The sequence below is a fragment of the Macaca mulatta genome, chromosome 14 (assembly GCF_049350105.2).
Source record: "Macaca mulatta isolate MMU2019108-1 chromosome 14, T2T-MMU8v2.0, whole genome shotgun sequence".
In the NCBI taxonomy this organism is placed as follows: Eukaryota; Metazoa; Chordata; class Mammalia; order Primates; family Cercopithecidae; genus Macaca; species Macaca mulatta.
Genome location: NC_133419.1, coordinates 108,656,502 through 108,674,779, shown reverse-complemented (window position 1 = coordinate 108,674,779; position 18,278 = coordinate 108,656,502). Strand labels below are relative to the sequence as shown.

General features: G+C 42.2%; 1 protein-coding gene across 5 annotated transcripts in view; it reads left to right on the top strand.

Annotated features, from left to right (window-relative positions):
• Window positions 1–18,278, top strand: part of SLC35F2 (solute carrier family 35 member F2) — a 67,048-nt gene that overhangs the window by 30,481 nt on the left and 18,289 nt on the right. For all 5 annotated transcript variants that reach the window (XM_028832651.2, XM_015115593.3, XM_077960651.1 and 2 more), the window contains 1 exon segment: window positions 14,408–14,583. In XM_028832651.2, the coding sequence (XP_028688484.1) occupies window positions 14,439–14,583 (145 nt within the window). In that variant the 5' untranslated portion in view covers window positions 14,408–14,438.

Here is an 18,278-nt window from a genome sequence, read left to right as displayed (position 1 = left end):
AAGACCAGCAAGTTAAAAAATTTTTTAGTATTGCTATTTTTTTTTTTTTTTTTTTTGAGACGGAGTTTCGGTCTTTAACCTAGGCTGGAGTGCAGTGGTGCGATCTCAGCTCACTGCAACCTCCGCCTTCCGGTTTCAAGTGATTCTCCTGCTTCAGCCTCCTGAGTAGCTGGGATTACAGGCACTGCCACCTGCGCATCTAATTTTTGTATTTTTAATAGAGATGTGGTTTCACTATGTTGGCCAGGCTGTTCTTGAACTCCTGACCTCGTGATCCGCCCGCCTCAGCCTCCCAAAGTGCTGGGATTACAGGCCTGAGCCACCGTGCCCAGCCAGTATTGCTATTAACTCATGGGTTTCAACATTTGAGGTGTTTCATTCCATTGCATTTATTCTTCCCAGTGCTAAGAATTTATTTTTGTCATAGATTCAATCCTTAGTTTTCTTACTATTTGGTGTGACAAGTTGTTCCAGGCTTATTTTGTACATTCCCTGCCCCAGGTCTGAAATCAGCCATTCTCCAAAAAGCCCTAGTTCTTTTTATTTTTGTTTACTTACTTACTTTATTTATTTTGAGACGGAGTCTTACTATGTCGTCCAGGCTGGAGTGCAATAATGCAATCTCGGCTCACTGCAACCTGCGCTTCCTGGGTTCAAGTGATTCTCCTCCCTCAGCTTCCTGGATAGTTGGGGTTACAGGTGCTCCACCACGCCCAGCTAATTTTTTTTTTTTTTTTTTTTTTTTGAGATGGAGTCTTGCTCTGTCGCCCAGGCTGGAGTGCAGTGGTGCAATCTCGGCTCACTGCAACCACCGCCTCCTGGGTTCTAGTGATTCTCCTGCCCCAGCCTTTCGAGTAGCGGGGATTACAGGTGCACGCCACCATGCCTGGCTGATTTTTGTATTTGTAGTAGAGATGGGGTTTTGCCATGTTGGCCAGGCTGGTCTCGAACTCCTGAGCTCAGGTGATCCTCCTGCCCCGGCCTCCTAAAGTGCTGGGATTACAGGGGTGAGCCACCACATCCAGCCATTTTTGTATTTTTAGTAGAGACGGGGTTTCACCCTGTTGGCCAGGCTAGTGTTGTACACCTGACCTCAAGTGATCCACCCACCTTAGCCTCGCAAAGTGCTGGTGTTACAGGTGTGAGCCACTGTGCCTGGTTCCTAGTTCTTTTTAGTGGGAGGTCGTATTTAGTTGCCATTATCTAGACACTAGAGGTGTTTATAATTAATGGATTAGTCATTGTTTCAGAGCTTTTTAGGGGAGATAGGATATCTATATGTATATATTATGAAATACTCATGACATACTACGAAGTACTCATGAGTCAATTGTACCTTTCAATAAAGTTCAAAACTATAAGGTTTTTAACTTAACCTCTTCGATCTTACAATTTCATCTTCTTTTTTCTATATATCCCAAATGAATACATCAATATTCATATTGTATGTGTATGTATATACAATATTCATATATCAATATGTATATACAGTATTCATATTGTAGGGGGACACGGCCCTCAAAGCCAGAAGAGGTTAAAGGGGCTCCCATCAATGTAATTTCTTATCTTCTGTATTCCACAGTATTTGTACATACTCCCAAAATAATATCAACACTGTATCCAAACAGTTTAAGCTATTGTACCGTTCTTTTTGATCCTATGGTATATTTTATTAGGAGTGTACTGTCAAATTAGTATGTTTTAAAGTCTCTTGAAATAATTCCTGTCTGTTTGGTTTTGCTACCACCTTTTAAAACATCAAGTTTATTTTAAATTTTGTTTATTTTAGATGTGGCTTTTTTAAATTTCATTTTTGTTTTACATAATTGTAAGTTATGTAACATACTTACATGGCCTCAAAGGCAAATCTATAAAACAAAGTATCTTCAGACATACACCTTTTACTTTGCTCCCTCTGCTGCCCTGTACACAACTTTTAAAAAGTTTTGGTTTGGCCGGGCACGGTGGCTCACGTCTGTAATCCCAGCACTTTAGGAGGCCAAAGAGAATGGATCACCTGAGGTCAGGAGTTTGAGACCAGCCTGACCAACCTGGAGAAACCCTGTCTCTACTAAAAATACAAAATTAGTCTGGCTTGGTGGTACATGCCAGTAATCCCAGCTACTTGGGAGGCAGAGGTTGCAGTGAGAGTGAGCTATTGCATTCCAGCATGGACAACAAGAGCAAAACTCTATCTCAAAAAAAAAAAAATTTTCTTATTTTGTCTTTCCTTTTAAAAAATTAACAAATTATAGATAAATATTTGCATTCCATACCCATTTTTCTCCACATTTGCTTCTCCTTTTTAAAAAAGGAGTCACTTTATAACAGTACATATAAATATGTGCTTTGCTTTTTATAGGTGTACAGTAGTAATCCTGTGTGTTTATTCAGCTAGTCTCCCATTGTTAGACATTTTGTTTTTTTCCTTTAGTCTTTTGCTAGTATAAATAGTGCTGCAATGAATAGCTTTGTAGACACACCTTTTTGTATTTTTGCCAGAGTTGCCTTGGGGTAGATTCCTTGAGACAAAATTGCTAGAAATTGTCAAATCAGCACCCCCAAACTCTCCCGCTGAAATAGAGATTTATCGTTTTGCACTTTCACCAGCAAAAGTCAGAAGTACTATTAAGTTTTTGAAGTGTCAAAAACAGATCCTGAACAGCCCATGGATTGCATTCACTTATTCCACGGATTCCTAAAAGCTGACAGACCTCAGAATCAGAAGCATTGCTGTAGACCTTTGCTCACTCAAGGTCTGGTCCATGGATCAGCAGCATGAGTATTTCCTGAGAGCTTGTTAGGAATGCGGAATGTCAGGCCAGGTGCGGTGGCTCACGCCTGTAATCCCAGCATTTTGGGGGGCCGAGGCGGGTGGATCACGAGGTCAGGAGTTCGAGACCAGCCTGACCAACAGGGTGAAACCTGTCTCTACTAAAACTACAAAAATTAGCTGGGTGTGGTGGCAGGTGCCTGTAATCCCAGCTACTCAAGAGGCTGAGACAGGAGAACTGCTTGAATCTAGTTGGCGGAGGTTGCGGTGAGCCGCGATCGTGCCCCTGAACTTCAGCCTAGGCGACAGAGCAAGACTCCATCTCAAAAAAAAAAAGCAGAAACTCAGGCCTCTCTCCAAACCTACAGAATGAGAAGCTGCGATTTAACAAGAGCCTTAGATGATTCATATCACATGAAAGTTTGAGAAGCACCAGGCTAGAACCGTGTCCTTCAATGCTATAACTCCCGGCCTCATGCAGTTATTTAAGTGAAAATGAATCCAAATCGAATAAATAGAATAAATAAAATAGAATAAAACGAAACATTCAGTTCCTCATTTATACTAGCCACATTTCAAGTGCTCAAGAGCTACTTTTCAAACATGTCTATCACTGTGGTGACATCTACAGTGTGGCACAATGCTGATCCCTGGCTTCACTGTCTAATTTGGTAGCCATTCTCCATATATGGCCATTTTAGTTAAGTTGAAATGAAATAACATTAAACATTCAATTCCTTATTCACATTAGCCGTGTTTCAAACACTCAATAGCTGCATATGGGTAGAGGGTACTCTATTGGACGGTGCATATATAGAATAGACAGGTATGGTCAAGAGGTTACCAAAAGGCTGGGCAAGCCAGAGGAAAGAAGGAAATAAAATGCACTCAGTGCCTCAGGTGGGTGGATGTGCTAGGTACTTTGATAGGTTACATCAGTTAACCCTTAGGCGCATAAAGGTGGTATTACACTCACTTAAAAAAAAGTAAGAGAACTACCTAACACTAATAAAGAGTAGAGTTAGATCTTCGGATTCAAAGACTAGGAGTCTTTCTACTATGTTCAGAAGGAATAATCTTTTCCTGAAGGCCACATCTAAATTGCACTCTATGCTAGCCTTTTCCAGAACAAGACATGGTGTGCACCACTGTTTTCACTTGCCTGTACCTGTTTCTCTTCTTTTTCATGTTTCAAATTTAAATCCAGACCCCAGTTTTATCTAATTCTAGAGCTTGTATTTTTTCCACTGTAACATTCATTGAGTTCACCTTTGAGGGCCTCTTGTCTACAGTATTGTCTGCCTTGCATTTTAACATGATGCCATCTTCATAATAGTAGCATTTTTTGTTAACTTTAAATAAACATTTACTGAGCACCTATTCTGAGTAAGACATAATCCAGTGAGCAAAAAGAAAACACTGATTTTCTTTCTTTTACTTACCTTCTTTGTGAGGTGATCATGTATGCCACTACACTTACCTGTTTTTTAAAATTTGACTTTTTAAGCTACTTTGAGTTTTGAATATGACTTTAACAGAATGTGGGTTCTTCAAAATTGCAAGCTACTTATGCTTACTAGAATTTGATGATACATTAATGGCTAAACTTTTGAATCATAGGAATGTGGAGATGGAAAGAAAACAGTTCATCTTGGCTGCTACTTACTGTGTAAAGAAAAGCTACTTATAATTCTTTCCTTCCTTCCTTCCTTCCTTCCTTCCTTCCTTCCTTCCTTCCTTCCTTCCTTCCTTCCTTCCTTCCTTCCCTCCCTCCCTCCTTTCTTTTCTTTTCTCTTTTCTTTTCTTTTCTTTCTTTTTCCTTCCTTCCTTCCTTCCTTCCTTTCTTTCTTTTTCTTTCTTTCTTCTTTTTTTCTTTCTCTCTCTCTTCTTTCTTTCCCTCCCTCCCTCCCTCCCTCCCTCCCGTCCGTCCGTCCGTCCTTCCTTCCTTCCTTCCTTCCTTCCTTCCTTCCTTCCTTCCTTCCTTCCTTCCTTCCTTCCTTCCTTCCTTCCTCCCTCCCTCCCTCCCTCCCTCCCTCCCTCCCTCCCTCCCTCCCTTCCTTCCTTTTCTTGTTGTGTCGACCAGGCTAGAATGAAGGGGCGTGATCTTGGCTCACTGCGTACTCCACCTCCTGGGTTCCAGTGATTCTCATGCCTCAGCCTCCTGAGTAGCTGGGACTATAGGCGCATGCCACCACACCTTGCTAATTTTTGTACTTTACTTAGTAGAGATGGGATTTTGCCATGTTGACCAGGCTGGTCTCAAACTCCTGGCCTCAAGTGATCTGCCCACTTCTGCTTCCCAAAGTGCTAGAATTATAGATGTGAGTCACAGTGCCTGGCCAAAAACTATAATTTATTTCTAAACATGCTTCTAATATAATTTAAAATGCTTTAGAAATAGAAACTGGGTAGCTTATGTGCAGAGTGCGAGAACTTGGTCTAAATGAATATTTCTTTTTGGGTTCCTAATAGGATTTTTATAGATGTACTGGAAGTTGTTATTCTTTACCAGGTATTTACAGGTGGCAGATGTAATGGATTTAAAAATCTCCCCCAAGTAACTGTGTTCCATAGGAGTCTTAGCACTAGTATGAAATCCTGCCTTTAGCTGACAACATGCAACCTAGCAGCACAGATTTATTGAGACATAAAGTGAAGGGAATGCATAATTTGCATTCAAATAATGCATCTTATCCATCATTTGGAACTCTTTTTTCTTCAAATAAAAAGGAAAGAATAATTTAGTGATTTGCCATCCTGATTGTGTCTTAGACTCATCTAGGAGACTTAAAATAGGCTGATATTTGGAATCTACCCCCTGAGAATCTGATCCAATTGGTTTGGGCTGGGGTCTTGGTGTCAGTGTTATTTTTAAAGCCCAGTATTTTTAAATATATAATCAGTAGAGGACTGCCTATCTAATTTGAAAGAGTAAATAAAGAAGAGCTGAAGAAATGAATGCATTCCATCACTGTGTCTCATATATATATTATATATGTGTGTATATGAGTGCATCTCATTACTGTCTCATATATATGTTATATATATGTGTATATGAATGCATCCCATCACTGTGTCTCATATACATATTATATATGTGTGTATATGAATGCATCCCATCACTGTGTCTCATATATATTATATGTGTATATGAATGCATCCCATCACTGTGTCTTATGTATATGTGTATATGAATGCATCCCATCACTATGTCTCATATATATATGTGTGTATATGAATGCATCCCATCACTGTGTCTCATATATGTATTATAGGTGTATATGAATGCATCCTATCACTGTGTCTCATATATATTATATATGTGTGTATATGAGTGCATCCCATTACTGTGTCTCATATATATATTATATATGTGTGTATATGAATGCATCCCATCACTGTGTCTCATATATATATTACATATGTGTGTATATGAATGCATCCCATCACTAGGTCTCTCATATATATATTATATATGTGTGTATATGAATGCATCCCATCACTGTGTCTCATATATATATTATATATGTGTATATAAATGCATCCCATCACTGTGTCTCTCATATATATTATATATATGTGTATATGAATGCATCCCATCACTGTGTCTCATATATATATTATATATATGTGTATATGAATGCATCCCATCACTGTGTCTCATATATATTATGTAGGTGTATATGAATGCATCCCATCACTGTGTCTCTCATATATATTATATATGTGTGTATATGAATGCATTCCATCACTGTGTCTCATATATATATTATATATATGTGTATATGAATGGATGCCATCACGGTCTCATATATATTATATATATGTGTATATGAATGCATCCCATCACTGTGTCTCATATATATATTATATATATGTGTATATGAATGCATCCCATCACTCTCATATATATTATATATATATATATGAATGCATCCCATCACTGTCTCATATGTGTATTATATATGTGTATATGAATGCATCCCATTACTGTCTCATATATATATTATATATATGTGTATATGAATGCATCCCAGCACTGTGTCTCTCATATATATTATATATGTGTGTATATGAATGCACCCCATCACTGTGTCTCATGTGTATATATAATGTAAAACTAGTGTTTAAATTAGGCACACACTCGTATTTTAAATTAGGCACACACTCGTATTATGGCCTTTCCTCCATTCCTCAATCTTCCTGAAATATCTTTCGGGTGTGTGATTGTTTTGACTCCTCTGTGAACCTTTCCCAGGACGTCTTGAGCTTTGCTTCTCCTTGGCTGCATGCACAACTCTTATTTTAACCCTTTCTCATTTTATTGTGGTTTTGTGTTGTGAGGTCTGTCTGACTCCTCACAGAAAACTCCTGAGGTTGTTCAACAATAGCACATACCCTATGTGCCAGGCACTGTTAATCATGGAGAATATAATGTCCCTTTCCTCCTGGAGCTTAGAGTTTTGGGGAAAGAACAGTCATAAGCGGTGTGGTATTTTGTAGAGGCACAAAGTGGAGCTCCCTGATCTGTTCTGGGGAGAAGCAAGAGGGTCTGGGACTAGAAAATAGATGAGTCTTAATTCTAAATTCCTTGTGCTTGGCACATATTAACAACCATTGAACTCTGGTGAATATATGGCTGAGGAGCTTACTGACTGAAGACATGAAATCAGGTACATGAGTATGTATTTTGGAATGGAAGGGAGGTTACAATATAGATTTTAGGTTTCCTCGAAGAAAGAAGGAGGGAAATAAAGTGCCTCATGATCTTTTCTTCTTTCATTCCTTGAATTTTTTTTTTTTTGAGATGGAGTCTTGCTTTGTCGCCCAGGCTGGAGTGCAGTGGTGTGATCTGCAATCTCTGCCTCCTGGGTTCAAGTGATTCTCCTGCCTCAGCCTCCCAAGTAGCTGGAATTACAGGCACGCGCCACCACACCTGGTTAATTTTTTTGTATTTTTACAAAAAATACAAGGTTTCACCATGTTGGCCAGGCTGGTCTCGAACTCCTGACTCAAGTAATCCACCCGTCTTGGCCTCCCAAAGTGCTGGGATTACAGGCATGAGCCACTGTGCCTGGCCTCATTCCTTAAATTCTTAAAGTTATAAAATAGATTCTAACAATAATGTGGTTGGAAGTGACCTTACTCAGCCCATCTTCTACCTGTTTGTCCACTCCTGCCCTCAGTGATCCATAACTCTTGTTTGCTGTGTATTCTGGAAGGCTGGCTCCCCCGGTGTGAAGCTGCCTTGGGGAAATTTGTCTTGGAATTGGATCATATCCTGCCATTGAAGTTCATTTTAGTGGAGGTTCCGTTAGAAAAACCAGGACAGGATATATCCGAAGGTCGGATGCATGTTTCTTCTGGCAACTTCGCTTAGACAGGAACAGGTTTTGTTATGGTATAGAGAGTTCCTCTGTTCAGAATTCACGTGAACCAGGACCTTGTACAAATTTTATACAAACGTGAATGTGGAGCTGTAAGTAACAAAAATTGTTTTGAGGCCTTCAGTGTCTGTAAGTCTGAGTGTTTTTGTCTTCTTTCTTCCTTTGTTCAAGTTCCTCCCCCCTCCCCCCCAGCTTTTCTCTCTCTCTTGCTCTCTTACTCTTATAGATGAGGTCATTATGATTTGGAGCCAAGAGAAGTGCATTCCTGTAACTTTAAATCTCCATACTCAATTTGTGACTCTCCTTTTTTTAGAAGATGGTTACAGTTTATAGTAGTTAGAGGACAGCTTGCTTAATTGTGCTATTTTAGAATGCAGATATGAGCTTACTGTAGGAATTCTGTCAATTTGTGAAGAGGGCTTAATGCTTCCACACTTTTTATTCTCACTTATTTCAGATTTATAATTGCTTTCAAGTCCATTATGAGATGTGAAAAATGTTCTCAATTTGATTAGGTTATCAGCCACTTGGTTAGAGTGTCTGTGCCTGGTACTTTGGACGTCCAGCTCCCCCATGATGTACAGGGAAGCAGTGTGACTGCTGGGAGGAGAGAGATGAGGCCAGGCTCCCTCTTTCTTGACAGCAAGGCGAGGTACAGGGATGCTTTGAAGAAGGGTGTTTTGTCTTGCTTTGAGATAGAATCCTGCTCTGTTGCCCAGGCTGGAGCGCGGTAGCGCCATCTCGGCTCACTGCAACCTCTGCCTTCCAGGTTCAAGAGATTCTCCTGTCTCAGCCTCCTGAGTAGCTGGGATTACAGGTGCCCGCCACCACGCCCAGCTAATTTTTGTATTTTTAGTAGAGACGAGGTTTCACTATGTTGGCCAGATTGGTCTTGAACTCCTGACCTCAAGTGATCCGCCCGCCTCAGCCTCCCAAAGTGCTGGGATTACGGGCGTGAGCCACCGTGCCCAGCCTGAAGGGGTTTTCTAATATAAACTCTGTTATAAAATCATAATGGAGAGAGAATGGAGGGGAAGAGAGGGATGAGCGGAAAGAGAGGAAGGAGAAAGAGATATAGAACGTCGGAAGATACCAACTGTGAGGGATGACCCACCTGTTATCCCAAGACTGTGTGCTGTAGCAGGGACAGCAGATGTTTAATGGCCAGGAAATTTGGGCATTAGCTCTGCTCCCGTGTGATCTTAGACAAAACACTACTCTTTTCTGGGCGGCAGTCTCCTTGATTAAAGTGGGTTAGTGCTAAGGTTCTGCAATTCTGAGACTTCCTTCCAGGGAAGAGAGGAAGTTTCCTTAGAGTCCTTCCTCCCTTCCTTCCTGCCTCCCTCCCTCCCTCCCTCCCTCCCTCCCTCCCTCCCTCCCTTCCTTCCTTCCTTCCTTCCTTCCTTCCTTCCTTCCTTCCTTCCTTCCTTCCTTCCTCCCTTCCTCCCTTCCTTCCTTCCTTCCTTCCTCCCACCCTCCTTCCCTCCCTCCCTCCCTTCCTTCCTCCCTCCCTTCCTTCCTCCCTCCTTTCCTCCCTCTCTCCCTCCCTCCCTTTTCTCTCTCTCCCATCCTTTTTTTTTTTTTTCAAACTCTCACTCTGTCGCCCAGGCTGGAGTGCAGTGGTACGATCTCGGCTCACTGCAGCCTGCTTCTCAGGTTCAAGTGATCCTCCTCCCTCAGCCTCCCAAGAAGCTGGGATTACAGGTGCACACCACCATGCCCAGCTAAATTTTGTATTTTTAGTAGAGACGGAGTTTCACCATGTTGACCAAGCTGATCTCAAACTCCTGACCTCGGGTAATCCACCCGCACAGCCTCCCAAAGTGCTGGGATTACAGATGTGAGCCACCTTTAAGAAAATTTGAACCCTGTGATCTTTTTTTTTTTTTTTTTTGAGGCGGAGTCTTGCTCTGTCGCCCAGGCTGGAGTGCAGTGGCGCGATCTCGGCTCACTGCAAGCTCCGCCTCCCGGGTTCCCGCCATTCTCCTGCCTCAGCCTCCCGAGTAGCTGGGACTACAGGCGCCGCCACCACGCCCGGCTAATTTTTTTTGTATTTTTAGTGGAGACGGGGTTTCATTGTGTTAGCCAGGATGGTCTCGATCTCCTGACCTCGTGATCCGCCCGCCTCGGCCTCCCAAAGTGCTGGGATTACAGGCTTGAGCCACCGCGCCCGGCCGTGATCTGATCTTTTAATAGTTAGGAGCACTGATCTCTTCTGCCTTTTACAGACAGTATGACGATGGGTGAATTCTGGACCTGCTCTGAGTTTCATCTTCTCCATCTGTAGCATGAGTGCAATAGGACTTTTCTCAGGGCTGTTGTCAGGATCATGTTATTGAGATTGTGAACTGTGATAGGTACTAATTGAACAATGAAATATAGGAAAATTGGAATCATTTCCTCAGCCGGGTACCTCTCCCCACATGGTTCCTGAGAGAGGCATATGGCTGGGAATAATGACACAAAATAAACGAACTTTTTCATCCTTTGGCTTTGGCCCCACATTCCCGGAGACTCCTGGAGCACTACACTGGACTAAGCAGTGAATTTCCTTTGTCTAGGATAGGGCAGCCTAGGACCTGAATCAATGCAAACCATGCCTCCTTCAAGAGGAAGTGTGCACAAGAGAAGGAGATAGCAATTCCTGGATCTGGTTTAGCTCATCAGCCGGTGCTGGGTAGAGCGTGCCTAGAAAGAATGCTACTTGTAGGGGAGCAAATCCTTAACTTTTGGCTCATCTTGGTGTAAATTTCCTCCAGTAACCTAAAACAATGTCCTTGGATTTGGCCAGTTCTTGACATCATCACCTTCCCCTTAGAGAGTGGAGATTCCTTCCTTTTGAGAGTACCAGACTCAGCTACATGAAGTAATATAACCCTTTGGAGAGCAATCTAGGAAAACAAAACTGAAGATGCTTGTGCCCTAAGAACAAACACCATCTCGTCCAATTCTGTTCTTGGATATATCCAGAGCAAATGATTCCTTTAAACTTTATTGTAGAAATAGAAAGTCATTATATTTGTAGGACACTCTGAGTTTCCTGCTCCCAGCAGAATGCAACTGGCTGGAATCTCTCCAGATGCCTTAGATGGCTCCCATCAGGCCATCCTGAGTACTGAGGAGATTAAATCTTAGCGTATCTGTAATCCATTTTTTTTTTTTTTTTTTTTAATAGAGACAGGGTCTCACTTTGTTGCCCAGGCTCTTTTGAACTTCTGGACTCAAGAAATCCTCCTATTTTTCTTTTTTTTTTTTTTAAATAGAGATAGGGTCTCACTATGTTGCCCAGTTTTGAACTCTTGAGCTCAAGCAGTCCTCCTTCCTGGTCTTCCCAAAGTGCTGGGAGTACAGGTGTGAGCCACCACGCCTCGCCATCTGTAACTCATTTGTACCACCTGGCTAAAAACTAGAAAAAACTCTTAGAAAATTACATCAAAAGACATATGAAAACAAAAAGAAAAAGGAATATAACCAAAATATTCATCAACGATGGAATGGATTAAGAAAGCATGATGTAGTCATGTGGTAGAGTACTATACAGTACTGAAAAGAAAGAACAAGAACTCATGTATCCATATAGATGGCTCTCTCAAACCCTGTTGATCAAAACCACAATTGCAGAAGTATATACAGTATGATGCTGTCTATTTAAAATTTTGAAACAATGCTATTTGTTGCTTAGGGATACTTACATAAATATTAAAATATGTAGAAAGGCATGAAAATAATAAATACTAAGTTCTAGTTAGTTACCTCAGGAGGCCTAAGAGATTAGAGAGAACACACGTGGGATACCTTGATGTTGCCAAATGTTTCTTTCTTTTCTTTTTTTCTTTTTTGTAGTGGTGTGATCTCAGCTCACTCTAACCTCCACCTCTCAGGTTCAAGCTATTCTTGTGCCTCAGCCTCCCTACTAGCTGAGATTACAGGCGTGCACTACCATGCCTGGCTAATTTTTGTGTTTTTAGTAGAGATGGGGTTTCGGCATGTTGCCCAGGCTGGTCTCGAACTCCTGGGCTCAAGTAATTCACCCACCTCGGCCTCCCAAAGTGCTAGGATTACAGGCATTAGCCACTGTGCCCAGGTGACAATTGTTTCTTTCTTTTTCTTTTTTTTTTTTTTTTTTTTTTGAGACGGAGTCTTGCTCTGTCGCCCAGGCTGGAGTGCAGTGGCATGATCTCGGCTCACTGCAACCTCTGCCTCCCAAGTTCAAGCGATTCTCCTGCCTCAGCCTCCTGAGTAGCTGGGACTACAGGCGCATGCCACCACGCTCAACTAATTTTCTATTTTTAGTAGAGATGGGGTTTCACCATGTTGGTTAGGCTGGCCTCGAACTCCTGACTTCGTGATCCTCCTCTCTCAGCCTCCCAAAGTTGCTGGGATTACAGGCATGAGCCACCGCGCCCAGCAAATTGTTTATTTTTTGAGGTGATAGATACATGGATACATGTTGATTATACATTATACATACTTTGTTATTTGTTAGATAGAAGAATTACTAAAAATTAAAAATGAAACATGCTGTGAGAGAGTAGTTCAAGGTGAGGCTGGAGAGTCAGATGGTGGGTTGCCTGTAGGGCCATTTTAAAGTGTGGCTTTCACCTAAGGCCAGAAGGAACCAGCCAGTGAAAGGTTTTATTTTTATTTTTATTTTTTTTTAGGCTTTAGACATGAGAAATAATCTCATAATATTAACACTCAGAACATCACTCCTGCTGCAGCGTGGAGACTGGATTTGGGTAGAATGACAGTAGGACAGGAAGAATACTTAGAAAAAGTTTCCTTTTTGAAACACCATCTTCTCTAGGCCTCCAGATTGTTTCTTCCTTCCTAGTTCTCCCCTTAACCTCTCTGGCCATGCCCCTTTATCTCCATCTCTAATGAGTCTTCCTCCCTACCTCCCTTCCTTCCTTCCGTCCTTCCGTCCTTCCTTTCTTCCTCTCATTCTGTCACCCAGGCTGGAGTGCAGTGGTGCAGTCTCAGCTCACTGCAACCTCTGCCTCCTGGGTTCAAGCGATTCTCATGCCTCAGCCTCCTGAGTAGCTGGGATTACAGGCGCCCGCCACCACACCCTGCTAATGTTTGTATTTTTACTAGAGATGGGGTTTCACCATGTTGGCCAGGCTGGCCTCAAACTCCTGACCTCAAGTGATCTGCCTGCCTTGGCCTCCCAAAGTACTGGGATTACAGGCATAAGCCACCGCATCCAGCCTCTCTAGCCCTTTAAATATTGCTGTTTCCCACGGTATGTCTTTTTTGCTCTTTTCTTCCCAATTTTTAGTTATATGCCTTGGTGATCTCATTATGTCCCGCATTCAGCTACCACCTTTATGCTCATGATTCTCAAGTTTATATCTCCAATCCAATCCTTTCTTCCAGCTCCAAGCTGCCTACTGGACATTTCTTCTTGGCTATCTCATAATTAAACAAAATCCAGCATGTCCAAAATGGAGTTATTATCCTTTCTAAATATGCCTTTTCCTTCTGCCTTTAGGATCTTGGTTAACCATATTGCTATCTATCCAATTATCTGATCCAGAAAATAGGTATTATTGTAGACTCTTCTGTCTCAGTCAACTTGCTTCTTTAATTAGTTTCCATGTTAGAAATGCAGGGTAAGGGCCAGTCACAGTGGCTCACACTTGAAATCCTAGCACTTTGGGAGGCTGAGGTGGGAGGATCCCTTGAGCCTAGGAGTTTGAGACCAACCTGAGCAACGTAGTGAAACCCCATCTTTACCAAAAAAAAAAAAAAAAAAAAAAAAAAAATTAGCTGGGCATGGTGGCATGTGCCCATAGTCCTAGTTATTTGGGAGGCTGAAGTGGGAGGATTGCTTGAGTCTGGGAGGTCAAGGCTGCAGTGAGCTGTGATTGCACCACTGCACTGCTGAGCAATAGAACAAGACCCTGTCTCAAAAAAAAAAAAAAAAAGACACACACACACACACATACACACACACGTGCTTTACAAAGTATGTTATAGTCAAGTAATCAAAATGATCTCTAAATGGATGTTCAGTGAAATAGGGGAATATGCCTTTGTGGGAATGGAGGGGATCAGAAAGACAAAAGAGAATAAAAATGTAGTCCTTCAATAACTAACATTTAAATAGTTATTTCATAAAATGAAATGAAGAACCACCTGGAATAATTAGCATTTCCCTTTGTGTTTAGCTGTGTGTGTGTGTGTGTGTGTGTAAGGTATAACTTATTTGCAAGCTCTTCTGATTTCTTCCCTTATTTTCCAGGAATATTTTGAAAACAATTGCTCTGGGTCAGATGTTGTCCTTGTGTATATGTGGGACAGCCATCACCAGCCAGTATTTGGCAGAAAGATACAAAGTGAACACCCCCATGCTTCAGAGCTTTATCAATTATTGCTTGCTGTTCCTAATTTATACAGTGATGCTGGCATTTCGATCAGGTATGTCAAATGTGGCAATTACCTTTTCAACAAAATTATCTTCATAAAAATTACTAGAAAAGTATGACACCTCTGAATTCTGTGAAAGTAGTAACTAGAGACTTATGCATAATTCTATGAAATTGTTGATTAAAGTAAGTAGCACCATACTGTTTGTAACAGAGAAGTTGTCCAAAAAAAGTGGTTTTTTGTTATTGTTGTTGTTGTTGTTGTTTGTTTTTGAGCCAGGGTCTCACTCTGTCACCCAGGCCGGAATTCAGAGATGCAATCTTGGCTCACTGTATGTAGCCCTGACCTCCCAGGCTCAAGTGATCCACTCACCTCAGCCTCCCTAGTAAGATGGGACTACAGGCGTGTGCCACCATGCCTGGCTAATTTTTTTTTTTTTTTTTTGGTAGAGAAGGGTTTTTGCCATGTTGCCCTGGCTAGTCTCTTAACTCCTGGGCTCAAGTGATCTGCCCACCTCAGCCTCCCAAAGTGCTAGGATTTCAGGCGTGAGCCATTGGACCCGACCTAAAAAGTATAAATGTCATTACAAGTTAGGTCCCCCCACCAATTTAAAAAATATTTTAAAATATTAAGATGATATTAAAAACACTTAAAGTCAAGAACCTAGGCCGGGTGCGGTGGCTCAAGCCTGTAATCCCAGCACTTTGGGAGGCCGAGGCGGGTGGATCACGAGGTCAGGAGATCGAGACTATCCTGGCTAACATGGTGAAACCCCGTCTCTACTAAAAATACAAAAAACTAGCCGGGCGAGGTGGCGGGCGCCTGTAGTCTCAGCTACTTGGGAGGCTGAGGCGGGAGAATGGCGTGAACCCGGGAGGCGGAGCTTGCAGTGAGCCGAGATCACGCCACTGCACTCCAGCCTGGGAGACACAGCGAGACTCCGTCTCAAAAAAAAAAAAAAAAAAAAAAAAAAGTCAAGAACCTTACTCTCCAAAATATTTACTTACAAGTAAATAAAGATGGTAAATGGAACATTAGTTGATTGTGTAGATCAGGTCTCTGGGTTTTTTTTTTTTTTTTTTTTTTTTTGTGCAGTGGCATAATCTTGGCTCACTGCAACCTCCACCTCCTGGGCTCAAGTGATTCTTGTGCCTCAGCCTCCTGTGTAGCTGGGACTACAGGTGCACACCACCACGCCCGGCTAATTTTTGTATTTTTAGCAGAGACGGGGTCTCACCGTGCTCCTGACCTCAAGTGATTCACCTGCCTTGGCCTCCCAGAGTGCTGGGATTATAGGTGTGAGCCACTGTGCCCAGCTAATTTTTGTATTTTTTGTAGAGACAGAGTTTCACCATGTTGCATAGGCTGGTCTTGAATTCCTGAGCTCAAGCAGGCCTCCCACCTCGGCTTCCCAAAGTGCTGAGATTACAGGCGTGAGCCACTGGGCCCAGCCAGATACATTATTATTAACCAAAATCAGTAATTTACCTTAGGGGTCACTCTTGGTATTGTGCATTCTATAGGTTTTGACAAATGTATAATGGCATACATTTACCATTACAGTATCAAACAGAACAGCTCCACTGCCCTAAAAATCCCTCTGCTCCACCTATTCATTCCTCCTTCCCTCCCTACAGACTCCTGGTAGCTACAGCTTCAGTGTTGCCCTGTCACCCAGGTTGGAGTACAGTGCAGTGGTGTGATCTTGGCTCACTGCAACCTCTGCCTCCTAGGTTCAAGCGATTCTCCTGCCTCACCCTCCCTAGTAGTTGGGATTACGGGCATGTGCCACTACACCCGGCTAATTTTTGTATTTTTAGTGGAGATGTTGGCCAGATTGGTCTCGAACTCCTGACCTTACATGGTCTGTCTGCCACGGCCTTCCAAAATGTGGGGATTACAGATGCCTGTCCAGCTTCATTATTTTTTAAAACTTTAGTTTAACCCTTCGTTGTAAAGGGGTTTGAAGGTCTGATTCTCAATTTACTACTTGCTTTTGAGTCATGTGGCCCACACAGCAGAAGAAAAAGCCTCACAAAGGTTAGTGAATCCAGTGAAGAAGGACAGCACTGTGCACACTTAGGAAATTACAGTAATTTATTTCATCTCATTCACCAGCTATCTAAAGGTTTTTATTGAAATTTAGGGCTGGGTGTGATGGCTCATACCTGTAACCCCAGCACTTAGGCAGTTGGAGGTGGGAGGATCGCCTGAGGCCCGGAGTTCAAGACCAGCCTGGGCAACATGATGAAACTCCTTCTCTACAAAAAATATAAAAATTAGCTGGGTATGATGGCATGTCCCTGTAGTCCCAGCTACTTGGGAGGCTGAGGTGGAGGATGGCCTGATCCCAGGAGGCTGAGGTTACAGGGAGCCAAGATGGCACCACTGCAGTCAAGCCCAAATGACAGACCAAGACCTGTCTCCAAAGGAAGAAAAAAAAAAAAGCTGGGAGTGGAACTATACATGGTTAATAACCCTATACTTTGCTCTTTGTGGAAGCATTGGCCTTCAGGAATTCGGTGAGACTCCCAAATATATCAGTGCAGTTAGTCTGGGGTGGGGTGCAGTTAGTTAGGGGTGGTTGTTAGGTACTTCCTATGCCATTTGATGCTAGGAAGACTAATTTTGTGTTGTTGTGTTTTTTTTTTTCTTCTGAGACGGAGTTTTGCTCTTGTTGCCCAGGCTGGAATGCAATGGCACGATCTTGGCTCAATGGCACGATCTCAGCTCAGTGCAACCTCTGCCTCCCAGATTCAAGTGATTCTCTTGCCTCAGCCTCCCTAGTAGCTGGAATTACAGGCACCTGCCACCATGTCCGGCTAATTTTTTTATTTTTAATAGAGACAGGGTTTCTCCATGTTGCCCAGGCTGGTCTCGAACTTCTGACCTCAGGTGATCTGCCCACCTCGGCCTCCCAAAGTGCTGGGATTACAAGTGTGAGCCACCGCACCCGGCCTAATTCTGTGTTTTCAAGATGTTCCTGCTAATTGGATTTTACTGATAATTATTTGGTTATGATTCTCACTACTTTTATTTGTGAGTTATCTTGCCATAAAGCCTTCTCATATATGTGCCAACTCTGCATCTCCTGTGATGCCAGCTTCTCCAAAGTAGTGAATCCAATTAATTTGAATAAATATAATTTGGGGGAATAAAATGTGTTTCTTCAGTGTGCCACTAAGCCTTTTCTCAAACTTATAATGTACTTATTTTTCACTTGAAAGCACATCTCTTCCAAAAGAATGATCACATGCAGACTTTTCTTTGAAGAAGCCCATGGATAGAAGTTAAATAACCAATTAATTTCTAGGAAAACATTTCATTTCCTAGGATAGTCCGTGGCTTGTCAGAAATGGTGACATGCAAGCTCATATCCAGAAATTTTATTTGTTATGATAGGAAAGGGATTTTTAAAAAAGTTATTTTTTTTTTAAGTTCTGGGGTACATGTGCAGAATGTGCAGGTTTGTTACATAGGTAAACATGTGCCATGGTGGTTTGCTGAAGCTATCAACCCATCAAGTCCAGCATGCATTAGCTCTTTTCCTTAAGGCTCTCCTCCCGCCCTGCCCTCCCCCCAGTTTTTTTTCTTAAAGAGGTGGAGTCTCATTATGTAAGCCCAGCTGGTCTTGAACTCTTGGGCTCCAGCTGTCTTCCACTCTTACCTCAACCTCCTGAGTAGCTGGAGTTACAGGTGCACACCACCATGCCCAGCTAGGAAAGGGAATTTAACCACTTTTCTCT